The 19,602-nt window shown below is 38.6% G+C and overlaps 1 protein-coding gene across 8 annotated transcripts in view; it reads left to right on the top strand.

Moving 5' to 3' along the window:
* Nucleotides 1–18,458, top strand: part of YAP1 (Yes1 associated transcriptional regulator) — a gene marked incomplete at both ends in the record, with an annotated part of 132,691 nt that extends 114,233 nt beyond the window's left edge. For all 8 annotated transcript variants that reach the window (XM_080719699.1, XM_080719697.1, XM_080719698.1 and 5 more), the window contains 3 exons: nt 11,132–11,262; nt 15,611–15,723; nt 18,220–18,458. In XM_080719699.1, coding sequence (XP_080575825.1) covers nt 11,132–11,262; nt 15,611–15,723; nt 18,220–18,458 — 483 coding nt within the window. The remainder of the gene's footprint in view (nt 1–11,131; nt 11,263–15,610; nt 15,724–18,219) is intronic.
* Between the last annotated feature and the right edge of the window lie 1,144 nt (nt 18,459–19,602).

The raw sequence follows: 19,602 nt of genomic DNA, 5'->3' as shown, positions 1-19,602 counted from the left end.
TGGATATGTTGACAACTTTGTAAAAAAGTGGCAGAGAAAGATTTAGCCTTATACTCAGTGTACTTTTGATAGGCTATTTCATTTGCTTTATTAACTAAACAGCCTTTTCCTTATGATTTGAACAGTACCATAATAATTATTAACTTTCAGACACAAATTATAAAAGATCTAATTTTAGAATTCTCTCAGACATATGCATACCCATGTTCGTAGCAGCACAGTTTGTAATAGTCAAAATATGGAACCAACCTAGATCTCCATCAACAGATGAGTGGATTGCAAAAGTATGGGAAATACACATAATGGAATTCTGTTCAGCTATAAAGAAAAATAAAATAATAGCATCTGCAAGAAGATGGAAGGAACTGGAGAACATTGTGTTAAGTGAGATTAGTCAAGCACAGAAAGAGAAGGGACATATGCTTTCTCTAATATGTCCAAGCTAGGGAGTAGTGGTAATGCCAGAGGGACTCCAGATGATGGAGGGGAAATCTCAGCAAAGCTAGAATGGAAGGATAGGAGAGGAAGAAAGCTGAGGTTGTTCAATGGAGGAGCTACATACAAATATGTGTAATAGTATAAATATAACATGGTTAACCTGGACACTCTTTATTGGGAGGAGGAAAGGGAAGTGGGGGGGGCACAAAGCACAATCTAAATGTACACCATTTTCAATATGTTCCACTTAATAAATAAAATATGGGGAAAAAATAATTCTGTTAGAAACAGTGTTGGATCTCAGGATAATACTGGGAACACCAAACAGTACCTGTTTTAGATGTTGCTTTTCAGAATTTAGGATTATTATACAGTTGTTGTAACTGTTCTCAAATTCATGTATATAGTTGTTCTCATTGTCCTAAAGTTTAATTTTGTAAATGCCACAAACATGAAGAAACAGGGTGGGGATAGTGGTAGAGTGTGTGCCCAATGCCCTGGATTCAACCCCCTGGACTAGGAGTGGGGAAAAAGAAAAAAAATTCTACAAATTTACCCAAACCTTTTAATAACTTTAAAAATAATGACTTTTTTTTCCTTTGTGGTAAAGAGGATTGAATCTAGAAGCATTTTACCCTGCCCCCTACATGACTTATTTAAGAACAGGGCCTCACTAGGTTATGAAAGTCTCACTACTTTCTGAGGCTGACACCAAACCTGTGATCCTCTTCTCTCAGCCTCTGAAGTATGGGGATTATAGCTGTACCACCACACCTAGCTAGAAATAATGAAAATATTTGATGACTTTTTTGAAAGCCATGTTAAAAAAAAATGGGGTGTGCCAAAATCTCTATCTTGAACAATGGAAAAAAATAACTTTTCCCCTATTACTAACACTGTCAACATAAACTACTATCATTATGATAAACTATTTATAAGATAGATATTTTTAGAGTTATTCTCCCTTTCTAAGTTTGGATTTCCAATTCACTAAGTTAACCTTCTTTAAATAAATTGATAGCCGGGTGTGGTGGAGCATGCTTATAATCCCAGCATTTGGGAAGCTGAGACAGGAGGATCACTGTTCACAGACAGCCTCAGCTACTTAGTGAGGCTCTTTGCAACACTGTGAGACCCTGTTTAAAAATAAAGAATTTTGAAACTGGGTCTGTAGCTGGCTGGGGCTGTAGCTTGGTGGTAGAATGCCCCTGGGCTCAACCCCAGCACTTAACAAAACAAAACAAATTAATTACTACTTCTCTGTCACTTGTGCGGCATGTATTATTAAAAAATGAATATATTTATACATAGGTTAGTGTATGATAAGGGTTAAGACTGCTTTAAGAAGTAATTAAGGTTTACTTCTATCCTTCAAGTCATTAATTCTTGTGTTAATGTTTTCATATGTAATGAACATAATTTGTTGTATTATGTTCAATAGGAAAAATTATTGATAGTTTTAAAATCTGTCAAGAATGAAGGAGGGAAATTGTATAGCAAGCCACCCCCATCCTTTTTTTTTTTTTTTTGGTGGTGGTGGTACTGGGGTTCCTGGAAGCCCTTCTACCTCTAGGCTACACTCCCAGACCTATTTTATACTTTTTTATTTTTGGAAACAGCGCGGCTGGCTTCGAACCTGCGCGATCCTTCTGTCTTTGCCTCCCAAGCGCAGGATTACAAACGTGCACCACCACGCCCAGCAAGCCACCCCCATCCATTTTAATGCACTCTAGCTCTGTTTTCAGTGTTAACTTTTCTCAATTAAGAGTTATATAGTTCTTAATAGCTATTTGTAAATCCATGATTATACTATTTTAATCAAAAAATTCATTCTGATATTAAAGGTACTGTGGTAAGAGCTATAACCATTAAAAGCAAAAGAGAAAAAAATTCTAAATATTGGCTAAAAGTTTTAAGAAGGCAGATCCCAGAAGTGAAACAAAAATTTGGAAATGAATCCTATTTCATGTTTACCTAGTCATATTTAAAAGACTGAAGATGAAATTAGGAATAATTTAAAGAAAACAAATTTTTAAAGAGTTCTTTTCATAAGCCGACCTGATTCCAATGAGGAATAGTTAAATTGTGAGTTTCCATTATGAATACGCTTTATAATTCCTTATACTCTTAGCCAAAGAATATAAACATAGGTGAATATACTACAGATCAAAGATTGGAGGCCAATCTCAGTAACTTAGTGAAACCATTTCGAAAACAGAAAGGAGACAGGCATGGTGGTGCATTTATGTAATTCCAATACTTGGGAGGCTGAGACAGGAGGATAGTGATTGGCGGACAGCCTCAGCTACTTAGGACTTCTGCAACTCAGTGAGACCTGTTTTAAAATAAAGAATGAAAAATAGGTTGGAGATGTAACTCAGAGGAAGAACACCCCTGCTTTCATTCTCCAGTACTGCAATAAAAAATAAATAAATAATAAAAAGAGCAAGTGTAGCTTGGAGATAGAATGTTCCTGGGTTCAATCCCTAGTACAGAAATAAATAAATAAATAAACAAACAAACAAACAAACAGAATTTTAAATGTAAAATACTGAAAGTTTGTTTTAGGATTATGGAGAGTTTTGCTAATTGCTTTAGAAAAATTATTTAATTTGCCTAAGTAAAATGAAGTTAATCGGTAGGGCGTGGTGGTGCACGCTTGTAATCCCCGTGCTTGGGAGGCTGAGACAGGAGGATTGCACGGGTTTGAAGCCAGCCTCAGCTACTTAGTGAGGCTCTCAGCAACTTAATGAGACCCTGTTTCCAAATAAAATATAAAAAAGGTCTGGGAGTATAGCCCGGAGGTAGAAAGCCTCTGGGTTCGACCCCCAGTACCACAAAAAAAAAAAAAGTTAATCTGAATTTTTAAATTTAAAAAATCTATTTTATATAAACTCTTATTTCCCTCCACTGTATGTATGTATGTATGTATGTATGTATGTATGTATGTTTGTATTTTTGGTGTTGGGGATGGAAACCAGGGGCATTCTACCTCCGAGCTACACTCCCAGCCCCATTTATTTATTTTATTTTTTTTATTTGAAACAGGGTCCTTCTGAGCTTCAAGGGCCTCACTAAGTAGCTGAGGCTGGCCGCAAACCACAATCCTCCTGTCTCAGCCTCCCAAATGCTGGTATTACAAGTGTGCACTGCCACATCTGCCTTTCTTGCACTTTGAAAAATAGGCCTGACTGGACATGATACTGTATACCTATAATTCCAGCTGTTCAGGAAGCTTAGGCAAGAGGATTTCAAATTCAAAGCCAACTTGGGCAATTTAAAATTGCAAGACCCTATTTAAAAATTAGATTAAAAGGGTTGAGTGGTAAAGCATCGCTACTCTGAACCTACAGTACCAAAAAAAAAAGAAAAGAAAACCCTGTAAATATCTGTTTGTAGAAAATGACTATTGTGTTTACAATAAAGTAATTTTATCAAAATATATTTTGTAATAATATGAACATCATTTTGTAACAAGGCAAATCTGGCATAGCTATTTTAAAAATGAGCTTTGGAACATAATTAGATTGTTCTACAAAACTGATTTCAGTTTAAACATTTCATGTAAGATTTAAATTACATCTGTCTCTAAGGAGCTTTTTGGATTGTTTTATTCTGAACATAGTGCCTAAAATTAGAATATTGAGCTAAAAATACAAGTTTGCTAAACTTCTTTTATTCCCAAAGGTAATTGGAATAGTTTGACAGTCTTTCAGAAATGGGGAAATAAGCAAGTTATAGGAAACTGGGCCAAAATTTAATCATGTTTCTGTTCTGTATCTCAAAGGTCAAATAGTTCTTCTAGAGTATTTGACTTTTTCTAAATGAAGTAAGTATTTTTAGCTCATTTTCTTCTGTAATAATATAAAAATGTAGTGGCTTTCCCATTGAGGTTGTAAATTTTGGCTAATTTGAGATATGTTGGGAATTGGAGCTCTTTGCACTGTAAGTAAAACCAGTGGTGGTCTCATCCTAGTCTGGAAGAAACTTTCCAGAGTAGTTCACAAAGAAACACATGAATTTGTCTGTTTTATATGGTAGACTTTTATGGACCTAGAATCCAATCACAAGCCATTGGTCTCTCTCTTTCCTTCCTCTCATTTGAAATAGCAGTATGATTTCCCATAGGCCGGGGCGGGGGGCGGGGGGGGGCACGCCTTTTGGAATAGGGTCTAGCGCAGTGCTAGAATGCTTGCCTAGCATGTGCAAGACTTTGGGTTCATTCCCGGGCACCACACACCAAACAGACACTTTAAAGCCCATGCACTGTGGCTTATGCCTGTATTCTTAGCTTTTCAGGTTGCTGAAGCAGTAGGATCACAAGTTTAAGGCCAGCTGTGGCAACATGGCGAGAACCTCTCTAAAAATTAAAAGACACTGTAAGACAATATGTACAACATTTTAGCTCCATATAAAATTAATGCACATTATTTAGACAAATGAGGAAAAAGGCAACAGAAATAATTAGAAATTTGGAAACGAATACTTCTAAGATTCTAGGTGTGTGGGTGGCATTTGGGGATTAAACCCAGGGGCATTCTACCTAAGAGCTATATGCCTAGCCCTTTTGACTAGTTTTGTTTTAACAGGTTCTTTCCAGGTTGCTGAGGCTGTCCTCAAACCTGCAGTTGTCTCTGCCTCCCAACTACTGAGATTACAGGCATATGCCACCATGCCTGGCATATGCCTGGCATATTTTTATATTTATTCATTTTTATAGTGCTGGGGATTGAACTTGGAGGTGTTCTACCTCTGAGATACACCCCTAGCCCTTTTTATTTTTTTGTTTTGAAAGTCTCTCTAGGTTGCTGAGAGTCTTACTAAGTTGCTGAGTCTGGTTTCCAATTTGTAATCTTACTGACACAGCCTCCCAATTAGTGGGGTTATGGTCATGAGCTACCAATCCTGGCTTAGTTTGAGGTTTTGAAATTGTAAAGGTAAAGCCAGGCATGGTGGTGCACACTTTTAATCCCAGTACTTGGGAGGCTGAGACAGGAGACTCACAGATTTGCAGTCAGCCTCAGCTACTTAGTGAGGCCTTTCACAACTTAGTGAAATCCTGCCTCAAAAAGTAAAAAATAGGTCTGGGGTATAGATTGGAGGTAGAATGGTGTTGGGTTTAGTCCTTAGTACCACTAAACTAATTAATTAATTACTAAGGTATATACACAGAACCAACTTTTAGGAGCAACCAAAATGTCCTATCAGCAGGCAAGTAAACAATTATATCGCTACAGGAGAGTATTAGTTAGCAATAAAAAAAGGAATGAACTATAGATGTAGCATGAATTAATCTCAAAATAAATATGCCAAATAGCTGGGCGTGGTGGTGCATGCTTGTAATCCTCCTGCTTGGGAAGCTGAGACAGGAGGATCGTGCCGGTTCAAAGCCAGCCTCAGCTGGTTTAAGAGATCCTGTTTCCAAATAAAAAATATAAAATAGGGCTGGGAGTGTAGCCCAGAGGTAGAAGGGTTTTCAGGAACCCCAGTACCACATACATACATACATACATACATACATACATACATACATACATAAAACAAAAAACAAATAAATAATAAAATTAGAAAAATAAATAAATATGCCAAGTAAAAACTAGTATTTATAGAAAATTTGTGCCTGTGAGCCAGGTGTGGCAGAAGATGCTTGTAATCCCAGTATTTTAGGAGGCTGAGACAGGAGAATCACAGATTCAAGGCCAGCCTCAGTTACTTAGTGAGGCCCTCTGGAACTTAGTGAGATCCTTTATTCAAAAAAAGAATAAAAAAAATTGGGCTGGGGGTGTGGCTCAGTTAGAATGTCTCTGGGTTCAATTCCCAGTACCAAACAAACAAAAAATATTAAGTCATTTATATAAAATTTTCTAAAATACCAGTATCTATAATAATAGAAAAATATGTCAGTTTTTTGAGGGTGTCAATAGAGATCAGAAAAGCCAAAGAAAATTTGGTGGGTTGATTATCTTGCTTTTAATGGGAATTTCATGTGTATGCAATATTTAAAAACTCGCCAAATTGGGAACTTTATTTGCAAGTTATTACACATTAACTATATCCCTATAAAGGCTATTCAGAGATTATCTAGGATATCTAATCAGTCCTGTTCTGTTTACTGTTTACAGTCCTGTTCTGTTTACTGTTTCAGAATTAGGCTGGATATTCATGCCTCTTTAAGTGTGGTATCTACAGTCCCTTATATGTTATTTGTATTATTGGCCTTGTCATATTATATTTTTATACCAATTAGTGCTAATACCCTCCATTATTGGTAAAGTAGCTTTTTTAAAAAAACTACTGATGTTCTCATTCAGTTTGAGATGAATCTTTGGCCAGGTCCAGATTTGACTGAGAAGCTGTTTCCATGTCCATTTGGCGGATATCCCCTTGGGTAGCTTGGAATGACTTGCCTTCTTAATCACATCTCTAGGTTCTAAGTAACCTTTCTTTATAAGTTGGGGTAAGTAGTTCTGCAGTGTCTGCTGATGGTAGAAACTCATTTAAGTGGGGCATTTTAAAGGTCAGCTTTCCCGGGCATATCTCAGTACTTGGGAGGCTGAGACAGGAAGATCACAGGTTTACAGCCGGCCTCAGCAACTTAGGCCCTCTGCAACTTAGAACCTGTTTCAAAATAAAGATTTAAATATAGGGCTGGGGGTATAGTTTATAGGTAGAATGCCCCTTGGTTCAGTCCCTGTTCAAAAAAAAGATTTATGGCTTTATCACAGGACTTAAGCATTCTGAGCCCATCATTTTATTCATTTTAAATTTTATTGCTAAACACCCTCATATTCTAAGAGCAGCATAAATTTCACAGTATTAGAAGTTTTTGTTTTATACTCTTATCAAACAATTCATTTTGCCCTTAGAAGTTTGCAAGAAGTAAATAATTGCAATGTCATGTAATTAGTACTGTAAACATGCTATATATGCTTAAGGTGCTAAAGATATAAAATCTGTGGGTCCACTTTAACTTCAAATGAAGATGGGATCTACTGGGTATGGTGGCGCACGCTTGTAATCCCCATCCTTGGGAGGCGGAGACAGGAGGATCGTGCTGGTTCGAAGCCAACCTCGCTGGCTTAAGAGACCCTGTTTCCAAATAAAAATAGAAAATAGGTCTGGGAGTGTAGCCCAGAGGTAGAAGGGTTCCATCCCCAGTACCACCCAAATTAAAAAAAAAAAAAAAAAATGGGATCATTATGATGAGTTAGTTACCCAGAGAAGGTGGTGATTTCAACATATCTTCAGTAAGAAGGGGGAAAGAAAAGTGTTCCAGGCAAGAAAAAGATGTGATACTGAGAAATTGTCATCTTACTGATCTGCAAGAGTGTACTATGATTTGGGGATTTTGTTTTGTTTTTGAGTCAGGGTTCCACTTTTTTTGCCCAGGCTGGCCTTAAACTCACGATCCTCCCATCTCAGCATCACAAGCCACTGAGTCACAGGCACATGCCACTGTAGCTGGCTCAAAATCATTATTAAAGTCATTTCTTATTTTGCAGGATGAAAATGAGAGAGATCAAAGATAGAGGATACTGCAGGGCGTGGTGGTGCACACTTGTAATCCCAGTAGTTGGGGAGGCTGAGACAGGGGGATCACCCGGGTTCAAAGCCAGCCTTAGCAACTTACTAAGATTCTCAGCAGTTTAGTGAGACCCTGTTTACAAATAGAATATAAAATAGGTCTGGGAGTACAGCCTGGAGGTAGAAGGCCCCTGGTTTCCATCCCCAGTAACACACACACACACACACACACACACACACACACTCACTCACTCACTCACTCACTCACTCACACAAAAAAAATAAAAAAGAGGATACAGAGCAAAGCAATAGAAAGGCTCTCCAGAAGCAATCAGAATAGTGGGCAGGCCACTCAAAAAATCAGTGAGTGGTATTGAGGGCCCAGCCAAGACTAACGACCATTAATTTGTAATGATTTCTTTCTGGATAGTTGTATGATTTTTTTCCCCCTGCCATTTCCTAGCCAATCTCATTATGAAAATGAAGGTAACACATTTTAGCATTGATTCAGATTGCTGTTTCCTGGGTTGAGGTAAAATTATGTGAACTTAAGGAATCTCTAAGGAACTTGTTGATGTTTCAGTTTATCAGTCACAACTTCAGACTTTTAGAAAAGGAGAGAAAATAAATCAGAAGAAAGCCAATAGATTGGACTAGTAAGGCATTCTCTATGGATTTAAAGGACTGATCGAGTGGGTGTGAGATCATACAGGGACTGGGCAAAAAGAAGAATGTGGCCAGAAAGTAGGAAGCCTGCACATAAGACTTCCGAGGGAGAAATTTCTAAGCCACTTCAGGGTATGACAGCAAAATGGTCAGCAGCATTGCAATTTAAGGAGTTCCAGGAATTTCAACAGTGGATTTTTATGAGTTTTGTATGTGGGTTATTGGCAGTTTTAGGCTGATACGGTGGGAAAGAAGTGAAACACTCTCAGAGATTCTAGAGGTGATTTGGTTTCAAAAGCAAGATCTTAGGGGCTGTGTATACAAGTAGTGAGAAAGGTGTAAATGACATCACTGGAGCCTAGAAGGTATCCTAAACACGTTTTAAGGCACAGGTTATACTTGAAGTGAGAAGAGGCCTGAGTCAGGCCCCAAAATTCTCCGTAGATGGAGGAGCTTAAGGGTTCAGTAAGTTGAATCCAAGCCTGTAATCCCAGCCACCTGTCAGAATGAGGAAGGATGATTTTAAGCTCAAGGCCAGAGTAGATAATTTAGCAAGATCCTGTCTCAAAAATATAAAAGAAGATGTAGCTCAGAGGTAGAGCACTCCTAGGTTACATCCCCAGTACCTCCCCATCCAAAAAAGTACATATTATATGATAAAATTCTATTTAACATTTTGATAACTGTATCATTAAATTTCTTTTCTTTAGCCAGAAGTGGTGGTGCATGCTTGTAACCCCAGTAACTTGGGAAGCTGAGACAGGAAGGATCACAGGTTTGCAGCTAGCCTTACTTAGTGAGGCCCTCCGTAACTTAATGCAACCTGTTTCAGAATAAAGAATAAAAAATAGGGCTGTGGGTGTAGCTTGAAGGTAGAATGCCCCAGTGTTCAATCCCCAGTACGCACACAGAAAAAAATTCCTTTTCTTTATAATCCTATACATACTATCCTTCCCACATATCTTAAAAATTCCAGTATTCTGAGAGGAGGTCCATGGTTCAGCCGAATTCCAAAGTCCATGACAAGGCTCAAAGTCAAGGTTTATATGTTTTCTCTCACATGTGGAAGCTAGAATGAAAATAGAAAGCAAAAGGAATTTCACTCAAATGAGGAGAGAGACCAGTGCAATAGTGTAAGGGGATGGGAGAGGGCGGAAACAAGGACAGAGTAAGGAAGAGTTTAGATAAGTGACCTCCATACAAGGTTTCAGTGCCAATCTCACTAAAATGTCCGGGGAAGAGGGGCGAAAAACCAGAGAGGGTGAATGGAAGGAAACACCAGTGATGGGTATGTGCATTTTTGTATCACTTGGAACCTCACTGTGATGTATAATTACATTGCATCGATAAAGTACTTTTTAAAAAAGATGATATATTCAAAAGGTATGAAACTGAAGGAAAAAAAAGAGTTTGCCTGGGAGGAACCACTCTAGAAACAGTGAAGAAGTAAAAGGTTATTTCCATACCTCTTGACCCCGTTCCTTATGTTGGGGGACAAGGGAGCTAGAGATGGTGGAGCTGTGTTGTAGGGAGCCCACGTGACTCATGAAAAGATATATACTTTTTATATAGCTTTTCCTATATAAAATTTTTAGATGATTTTTAAAAAGCTATATTTTAAATCAAACCAAAAAAACAGAGGAGAGGCAGCTGTGGCTTTAGCAAAGATGGCGTTTCTGAGAGCTCAGGAGGCACAGTGGTAATGAAAACGATACAGGTCGGTAGGGGCGAAGCAAGCTGGCCTGGAGGTCCTGGGCAGGACACACTGAGGCTGATGCAGACCTTGAGGAAGCACTCGAGTAGCCTCTGCTCACACCTCCAGCTAGCATTCTGCTGAGCAGCTGTTGAGTAGCCCTGAGGAAAATTTTCTGCCATTTAAGTGGATCATGGTGGAGAAACTTTGCATTCATGCTTTTATTTCTAATGTCATTGTGTGTGTGTGTGTGTGTGTGTGTGTGTGTGTGTGTTTGTTTTCTCTCTCCTCTCCTGTCCCCACCAAAGGGTAGAGCATGCACTAATCCCACTGAAGATAGAAAAACTTGAAGTCAGTAAGACATTAGATAGTAATGCTGGGGTCTTTAAGACATCAAATTTCCTTTACACTTTATTTTTATGGTTGCTCCCAAACACACAAAACTTTATGGACATCAGTAAATAAACATTAACTTCAAGAGTTAAGCTTTTGAAGACCAGACCTGCATTCTACCCCACAGGAGAACTTGGGGTTTATATTCCAAAGTAAGAAAAATGGCAAAATGAAACTAAGTGACAGAATATGTATAAAAGTGTATATATTTTTGGTTTAATATAACTAGAAGCACTTTAAATTTCTATAGCTTAATTTTCAGTCACTTGAAATACATGGAAGAATTTGGCTATTCTGATTGTGAAATCTAATAACTTATAATAAATGTTCTTCAACTACTAATATGAATATATTACTATGTAAAAATAACTTTGTTAATCAAATAACTTTTATTCTTTCTCTCTCTCTTTTTAAAAGGAATTAGCTCTCCGTAGCCAGTTGCCAACACTGGAACAGGATGGTGGGACTCAAAATCCAGTATCTTCTCCTGGGATGTCTCAGGAATTGAGAACAATGACAACCAATAGTTCAGATCCCTTTCTTAACAGGTTGGTAAGAATACCAATGGCTAATATCTAAAACAGATTGTGGATTTAAGACTGTTCTGTTTAGTACTTTACTAGGCTGTTTTGAGCATAGCTATAAATGAATCTCCATAAATGGCAAGTTTAGTATTAAAGCCATCTTCTGTAAGAGGAAATGAGCTGTTCAGACTTGTGGAAGGAATGCTTATTCAAAGTTATAACATGTTTGCCTCTGCCTGTACTGTTGATTAGCAATTACTTAAAATCACAGACTCATGAAAGAACACGTGAGTACCTTTTTATAAAAACAAATGAACTGCATCTTAAACCTACTTAGAATTGGATTGTAAGGATTATTGGCAGGTATTTTCCACATAGCTATTCATCCTGAGAGGTTTCATTCAGCAGTACTGTAAAGCTTTGTGTACTAAAGAGCTGTGTAGTTCAAGGGATAAAATATAAAGTTGTGCTTCTTTAAAAAAATACATTAAGATTAGTGACAGTATTTGGAAATAACATAGCTTAAGGGTCAGTTACCACAATTTTGGGGTTTCAGACAGATTGCAGTATATAAACTGCTCTGTTGAGAACTGCAAATTTGAAACAGGTAATATTTTCTATCTTGAATGCCATTTTAAATGCCATTTTAAATATTTCACTAAAATTCATTCTTTTGGATTATAAAATGCCTATAGAATTTGTGTGTGGGGGGGTACTGGGGATTGTACCCAAGGACATTCAACTTCTGAGCTATACCCCCAACCCTATTTTTTATTTATTTTGAAAGAAGGTCTCATTAAGTTGCAGAGGGCCTCAATAAGCAACTGAAGCTGGCTGCAAACCTGTGATCCTCCTGTCTCAGCCTCCCAAGTACTGGGATTACAAGTGTGCACCACCACGCCTGGCAGAATTTAATTTTTTAAAAATAATGGGAATATGCCAGGCACAGCGACACGGATACCTATAATCCAGTACTTGGAAGGATGAGTCAGGAGGATTGTAGGTTCAAGGCTAGTGTCAGCAATTTAGCAAGACTCTGTTTCAAAAAACTAGGAGTATAGCTAGGAGTATAGCTAAATAAACAACTAGGAGTATAGCTAAATAAATAAATGGAAATGCATTATTCCTTTTATTATTTTATTACCAATTTTAAACAGTGTAGTTCGTGAAATATTCAAAGGTATTTTGGTTTAAGAACGCCTTTATCCTATCTTTTCACTTCTTGCCAATTATTGATACTACACTTGATCTTAGCCAAAAGGCCAAGAAGCTATTGCCAATTAAATTGAAAACTATGACTTGTAGGGGGGAAAAAGTATCCTCCTTTTTTTTTTTTTTGGTGGTGGTACTGGGGTTCCTGGAAACCCTTCTACCTCCAGGCTACACTCCCAGACCTATTTTCTTATATTTTTACTTGGAAACAGGGTCTCATAAGCCAGCATAGCTGGCTTCAAACCTGCGCAATCCTCCTGTCTCTGCCTCCCAAGCGCAGGGATTACAAGCGTGCACCACCATGCCTGGCAATAGGCTACTTTTTTATTGCTGGTTCTAAACACACAAAAACCTTATGAGCATTGATGAATAAACAAACTTTACAAATTATTCTTTTTTGAAAATCAGATTTGCCCTTCTACCCCAAGAGAGGATTGGGACTGTATAAGATTAATCTGATGCTATTGCCTGGTTTGATTTTGTTTGGGGATTGCTTGCACCATTGAGCTACACCCCTAGCAGCCCAGGAGGTTTGATTTTGATGTCCACCTTAAATGTATTTTAAGTTTGTATTTACTCTACACACACACACACACACACACACACACACACACACACACACACTTTACATTTTTTGCTTAAAGTTGAGATTATTTATAAAAATGTATAGTTTTATACTTAAACTGAGGCTAATGAGGAAAAGTGATAGGCATAGAACTGCTTTTTTTCTTACACAAAGAAAATTTCAGGTTGCTGTTATTACAGTACCAATCTTATATGCAGGCCTTTGTGAATCTAAGAATAGAATAAACTAAAAAAAAATGGAGTTGGGCACAGTGATGCATTTCAGTAATCTCAGGAACTATAGAGCCTAAAGCCAGGAGGGTGGTAAGTTGGAGACTGGTGTGGGTACCTTAGCAATACCTTGTCTCAAAATAAAAAGTAAGTAAAAGAGCCTGGGGTGTATCTCAGTGGTAGAGAGCTTGCTTAGCATGTGCTAGGCTGTGTGGTAGACCTCCATTATTGGTGAAACCGGGAGTGTTTTCTCTTATTAGAATCCTTGTCCAGTGAATCTTGATGAATGAAGTCCAAGGACTAGCAAAGGATATAGAAATATGAAATTTTTGTTTTAAGTTAGGGAAAGATAAGAGGACAAAACAGCCTCGGAAAGGGGGGGGGGTCCTGGAAAGAGAGGAAGTTTTCTATCTGTTCTTTTATGATTGACCAGAATTGGGTTTTGGGGACCAAATTTTGCACAATTTCCATCCTTAATTTGAATGGTTATCAGTGAGCTGGTCAGGGCCCTGATTCCCTGGTGCCCAGCAGTCTCCTGTTCCTAGGTCCTCTGCCCTGCCTCATTGGGAGGTGGGGAAAATGGACAGGTTGCATATCCTTTGACAGCATTTGTGAAAATTCAACTTGATGAGGGCTGGGCTACTATTTGAGATTTTCTTTTCTGGTCAGACCACAGAATGGCAGATATACAGTAATACTTGTCCAAGGGCAGAATTGTTCATTCTCTTTAACACCTCCAGTTTCTAAAACATACATCTGACTGACAGTTTCTTCTTTTGGTTTCTCTTTTGCTAACTAGTTGACTGATACCCATTCCGTAAGCTCTAAAGACTTTGTTCCCTTACTTGCTATGGCGTTGACTCTTACCTGGTGGTGCAGTTTCCCTTTATCTCCCTCTTGTTCCTAGATCCTTCAGGCCAGCTCAAGTGCCCCCTCCATGAAACCTTTTTTTTTTTTTCCCCCAATCTCCCTCTTCTTTGTCCTGAAAGCACTTTACTCACATAGTTCACATAGCCCTCATATATAAATTCCTTAGTGTATTTGTTCAACTTCCTCCCTGGATTTGTGCATCATTTGTAGTAGGTTGTTGTTAACTTCCATCCTCAGAGACTAATGTACTGCATGTCATATAGTCACAGACACTCAGCATTTGTCCAATGAGTGGGGCCTACAGGAGTTAGGGTTCTGCAGGGCGTGGTTCCCAGTCAACAGGGCCCTGTGAGCGGTCCTTAGGAATGCCATGTGCTTTCCCTGTGGTTTGGAATGAACTTTGTAAATTCAGCTCTTCTGTAGTGGACTCAGATGTCTATCTGATGTGTGGCCCATGCTTAGCAATGAGAGTAGAGTGATGACTAAGACAAGGCCCTTGTCCCAGATCACGGCATTGAAAATAAAAACAAACCACATCCTGAGGCCTTCTCACATGGTTCTAGTATATACAGATGGTCTCAGGCAGGTTTATGTTTTCTGAGATCTGTGAGGTGCTTGAATCCTGTCAAAGTCTGGCAGAAGCATTAGAGTAAACCAGTGGCTATACTCTACAAAGTGAAGGGAGAGGGAAGACAAGGTAAATACATTAACCAATGTTAATTTGTGGTACCCACCTTCTAACCTTGAACAGTTGTTTAAGGTTGGCTTCAAAGTTTAGTTGTTTTTGCTTTTTAATTGTTGTTATTAGTTAAACAGCTATTTAAATGTCTAAGGTGTAGGGAAAGTTAAAGTTCACATTTATGTTAAAAAAAAAACATTAAGAGGAATAAGAATTGCCTAAGATTTTCTAGTATTTCTAGAACTCAGTTTTAGTCAATTTAGCTGATGTTTTTGTGCTACTAGCTTAGGAAAATGTTCTATTTATGAAAGTAATGTTCTAAGGATATTTGCCACTCCTATATGTAAATCTAGGAAACTAGTCATTTAGCCTCAAGTAAAACATCTCTCTTGGCTCCTGTTTTTCCTCAGAAGCTGTGCCTTGTAGTGTTTTGTTTTGCTGCTCTTTCCTGCAACTGGAGCTATAAGTCCTCCTATCTTGTGTCAGGCATTTGGTTTCTCCCCTCTCTCACCCCACACACAGAAGCAAAGAGATCAAGCTACAGATATTCTTGTCTTATCAGCAGTGAGTCATCTATTTTGGCCCTATCCAAAAAGGAATTCTGGCTCTTTGTTTTGGGTTGATTTTTCTTTGGCTTAAGTTCTCTGCACAAGAGTTAGGAATTTAATAAGAATCCTAGTGGTAAGCCTGCCTAACCCACCCACCTGGAGTTTGGGTTTCTACCTTCTCTGCCTGTGCTGCCACCACCTGGGGGGTTGAGATTTTGTATATCTTTTATCATTTTTTGTTTTGTTTTGTTTTGTCTTCTTTTAATAGTGGCACCTATCACTCTCGAGATGAAAGTACAGATAGTGGACTAAGCATGAGCAGCTACAGTGTCCCTCGGACCCCAGATGACTTTCTGAACAGTGTTGATGAAATGGATACAGGTTAGTATTCCTTATTTCTGTTAGAACCCTGACATTCAGTCATAAATTTTTATATTGCCAACAAGTCTAATAAACTATTGTGAGCAAAGATTATTCAGAAGAAATTAATGAAAAGTCTTTAAACTTTAATTCAGATGAAGCCTACCTTGTTTTCAATGTAGTAATTTACAATTAAGTCTTTTCTTGGTTTTTAAATATTAGGAATTTATTGAGGCAAGTCTGAAAGCTTTTCAAATTTTGTGTATAAAACCACTAATATTGTAGAGCTCAAAAATTGTTTCCCTTAGTACAAAATATAATGATTATACATCTTGGCTGAAAACCATATCTTGAATCTGTGGATATAGTTTAGTGATGGAATATGTGCCTAGCATGTGTGAAGCCCCAGGTTCAATCTTCAGCACCAATGAAGAAAAAATGAAAAATATACTTCATGTTTAAACATTGTGCCTCTTACCTAGGGAGGGGGTTGCTCCAGAAGGCAGTACATTTTGGCAATGTATATGGCTGCAGTAACTAGTACTGAAAGGAAACTGTGATTTTGATAGACTGGCAGGTTCTTTTTAGTTCTCTAATTACCATTTCTTGACAGCTGAGGTTGCAAAAGAATGACCCCCCAAATGTCATCACATTTCCCACTATTAACCTGACTTATTTTAACATGTCAGTTGGCAAGATAATTGAAGACCTTACTAAAAACCTCTCTTCTGAGCCGGGTGTGGTACTGCACACTTGTAATCTCAGCATTTGGGAGGCTGAGACAGGAGGAGGCTCACGGTTCAAGGACAGCTTCAGCTACTACTTAGTGAGGCCCTTTGCAACTCAGTAAGACCCTGTTTCAAAATAAAGAGTAAAAAATGGGGCCGGGGGTGTAGCTCGGAGGTAGAATGCCTCAAGTTCTATCCCCAGTACTGCAAAAAAGCAAACAAAAACCTCTCTCGTACTACAGGTTTGTGCTCTTAATTTTGGAGAGAGTTTTTTATATGTGATTTTTGTCATGTGCCTCTATTCTCTGAGGGTTTTTGGTCCAACTTAGGTGTTGGGTAGGGGATCAGAAAACTGGGTGGAAAAGGCTTGATGAGGGAGTTCACCTACATTAGAGCAATTGTGGAGGTCTTATAGGAGCTAAGAAATAGTTACCTCATCTGGGCGTGGTGGCATACACTTGTAATCCCAGTACTTGGGAGGCTGACATAGGAGGATCACAGGTTCAAAGCCAGCCTTGGCAACATAGCAAGGCTCTTGGCAACATAATGAGGCCCTCTTTCAAATAAAGAAATAAAATCAGGCTTGGGGGGGCATGCCTTTAATTTCAATTCCCAGTATGAAAGAAAGAATGAGAGAAAGAGAGAGAGAAAGAAGGAAGGAGGGAGGGATGAAGAAGAGAGAGAGAGAGTTGCCTCAAACAGGTAATTAAGGAACCATTTCTCCTATGACTTATCTGGTTACCATTGCCCTGGATTTCACAACTGTCAGAGCACAGGAATTGGCAGGGGAATGAAGCAGTTCTCCAGTAGCTAGCCCTTTAAAGCTGACAGCGTCTCCTAAGTATTAGGAAGGTCTTCAGTGCCAGTGCTGCCCAGCTCAAGACTGTAATGCTTCCTAGAAGCCACACCACCCTTCCTCTCCACTCACCCAGATCTTGAAATGTCCTTAGGAGCTACTTAAACCTAACTCGTGCACTAAATCTGTCCTTACTCCTCTCACCTTCAGTTCTTCTCCAAATCCCTGTAGTGCAGTTAGTGGATTATTAGTTTCTCTCAAAGTATGTTCTTTTGAAGCTTGAGGAATATTAATGTTACATGCAAAGAGGTTCTGTGACCAAGGTAAGTTTGGGAAATCTAGAAAGATTTATTTATTCAAGGGTTTCTGTGAAGCTTGTTATTGTGACTGTGAATCTCTTAGAATAGAGTGTTCATGTAGTTTTTTTTTTTTTTTTTTTTTTTTTTTTTGGTGGTCCTGGGGTTCCTGGAAGCCCTTCTACCTCCGGGCTACACTCCCAGACCTATTTTTGCACTTTTATTTGGAAACAGGGTCTCCTAAGCCAGCGCGCGGGGCTAGCTTCGAACCTGTGCAATCCTCCTTTCTCTGCCTCCCAAGCGCGGGGATTACAAGCGTGCGCCACCACGCCCGGCCTCATGTAGTCTTTTTATTTTCAGTGTTTCCCAGAATACAGTAGACTGTATATGGTTGTGTGATGTGCTTATTTTTTCTTCTCGCTGCATATAATTTTTCAGAGAATTTTTGGTTTTTTGCTTTTTATAATCCCCTTCAATGCTTTGTAATAACAAGGTGTACATTGACCTTCTAAGCAAATGTTGAAGCACAAAGAAGTTAACATTCTTATTTTATTATTTGTGTGTTGCTTTCTAAAATAAATTCTGGGTAACAATCTAGGTCAGTCAGAAAAATGTTTTTAAGTTAAAAGTTTTAATTTTTTTAAATGTTATTTTATTGGTACATGTAGTTTATTATCTCTTCCTCTCTTCCAACAAGGTGATACTATCAACCAGAGCACCCTGCCCTCACAGCAGAACCGTTTCCCAGACTACCTTGAAGCCATTCCTGGGACAAATGTGGACCTTGGAACACTGGAAGGAGATGGAATGAACATAGAAGGAGAAGAGCTGATGCCCAGTCTGCAAGAAGCTCTGAGTTCTGACATCCTGAATGACATGGAGTCTGTTTTGGCTGCCACCAAGCTAGATAAAGAAAGCTTTCTTACATGGTTATAGAGCCCTCAGGTAGACTGAATTTTAAATCTGTGAAGGATTTAAAGAGATAAGACCTGTATACATGAAATTTCCAAACAGCCAGTTGCAGTTTTCTGGCTAACACAGAAAAAGATGAACAAACGTCCAGCAGGATCCTCTCATCCACTGTTTTGCTCTTCTTTGTCCATTGCTGCTGTTAATATATTGCTGACCTCTTTCACAGTTGGCCCTAAAGAACCACACACAGAAAAACCCCACCAAAAAAACCAAAAAAACTTCCTTTTGCTATTGTAACTACTGTTCATTTGGGGGGCCGGGGGAAGTGAGCCTGTTTAGATGATGGATGTCATTCCTTTTGCCCTATTAGATGTTCACTGATCATTTTTACAGAATATTCAATATTGGAAGTCAAATGCTTCATGTCACAGCATTTCGTTTGTTCAAGCAGTTGTTTCTTCAGCTGCCTTTGGCCAGTGGAAAAACATGTCTTACTGGTCTGACAAGCCAAAAATTTTGTATCTGATATTAAGTACTTAATGCTGATTTGAAGAGATCGCTGAAACCCAGGCTGAAGACTGTTTAACTTTCAGTGGTTCCCCCCTTTTCTTAGTGCTATCATTAGTCACATAGTGACCTTGATTTTATTTTAGGAGCTTATAAGGCATGAGACAATTTTCATAGAAATATTTTAATTATTACCACATACTCTAGAGTAGGTTTGGGTGGATATTTTTGTTGGTGTTTTTTATTTTTTGCTGTTTTTTGTTGTTGTTGGTTGGTGGGTTTTGTTGCAACTTGGGAAAATTACTATTTAGTGGATCTGTTTATATTTGTAGCTTGAGACAATTATTATAGTTCTTTTGGTAAAATCTCTATTTCCTTTTTTTTTTACCGTCTTATTTAAATCTTGATTATTCTCTCTCCTCCTCCTCCTCCTCCTCCTCCTCCTCCTCCTCCTCCTCCTCCTCCTCCTCCCCCTCCTCCTCCTCCTCCTCCTCCTCCTCTTCTTCTTCTTCTTCTTCTTCTTCTTCTTCTTCTTCTTCTTCTTCTTCTTCTTCTTCTTCTTCTTTCTCTCTCTCTCTCTCTCTCTCTCTCTCTCTCTCTCTCCATACACACACACACACACACACAATGTTTATAATAGTGTGATAGCAGAATGTATCTT

Source organism: Muscardinus avellanarius (assembly GCF_963383645.1).
Source record: "Muscardinus avellanarius genome assembly, chromosome: 1".
Lineage (NCBI taxonomy): Eukaryota > Metazoa > Chordata > Mammalia > Rodentia > Gliridae > Muscardinus > Muscardinus avellanarius.
The sequence above is the reverse complement of the archived record's forward strand: the minus strand, read 5'-3'. Positions and strand labels throughout refer to the sequence as shown.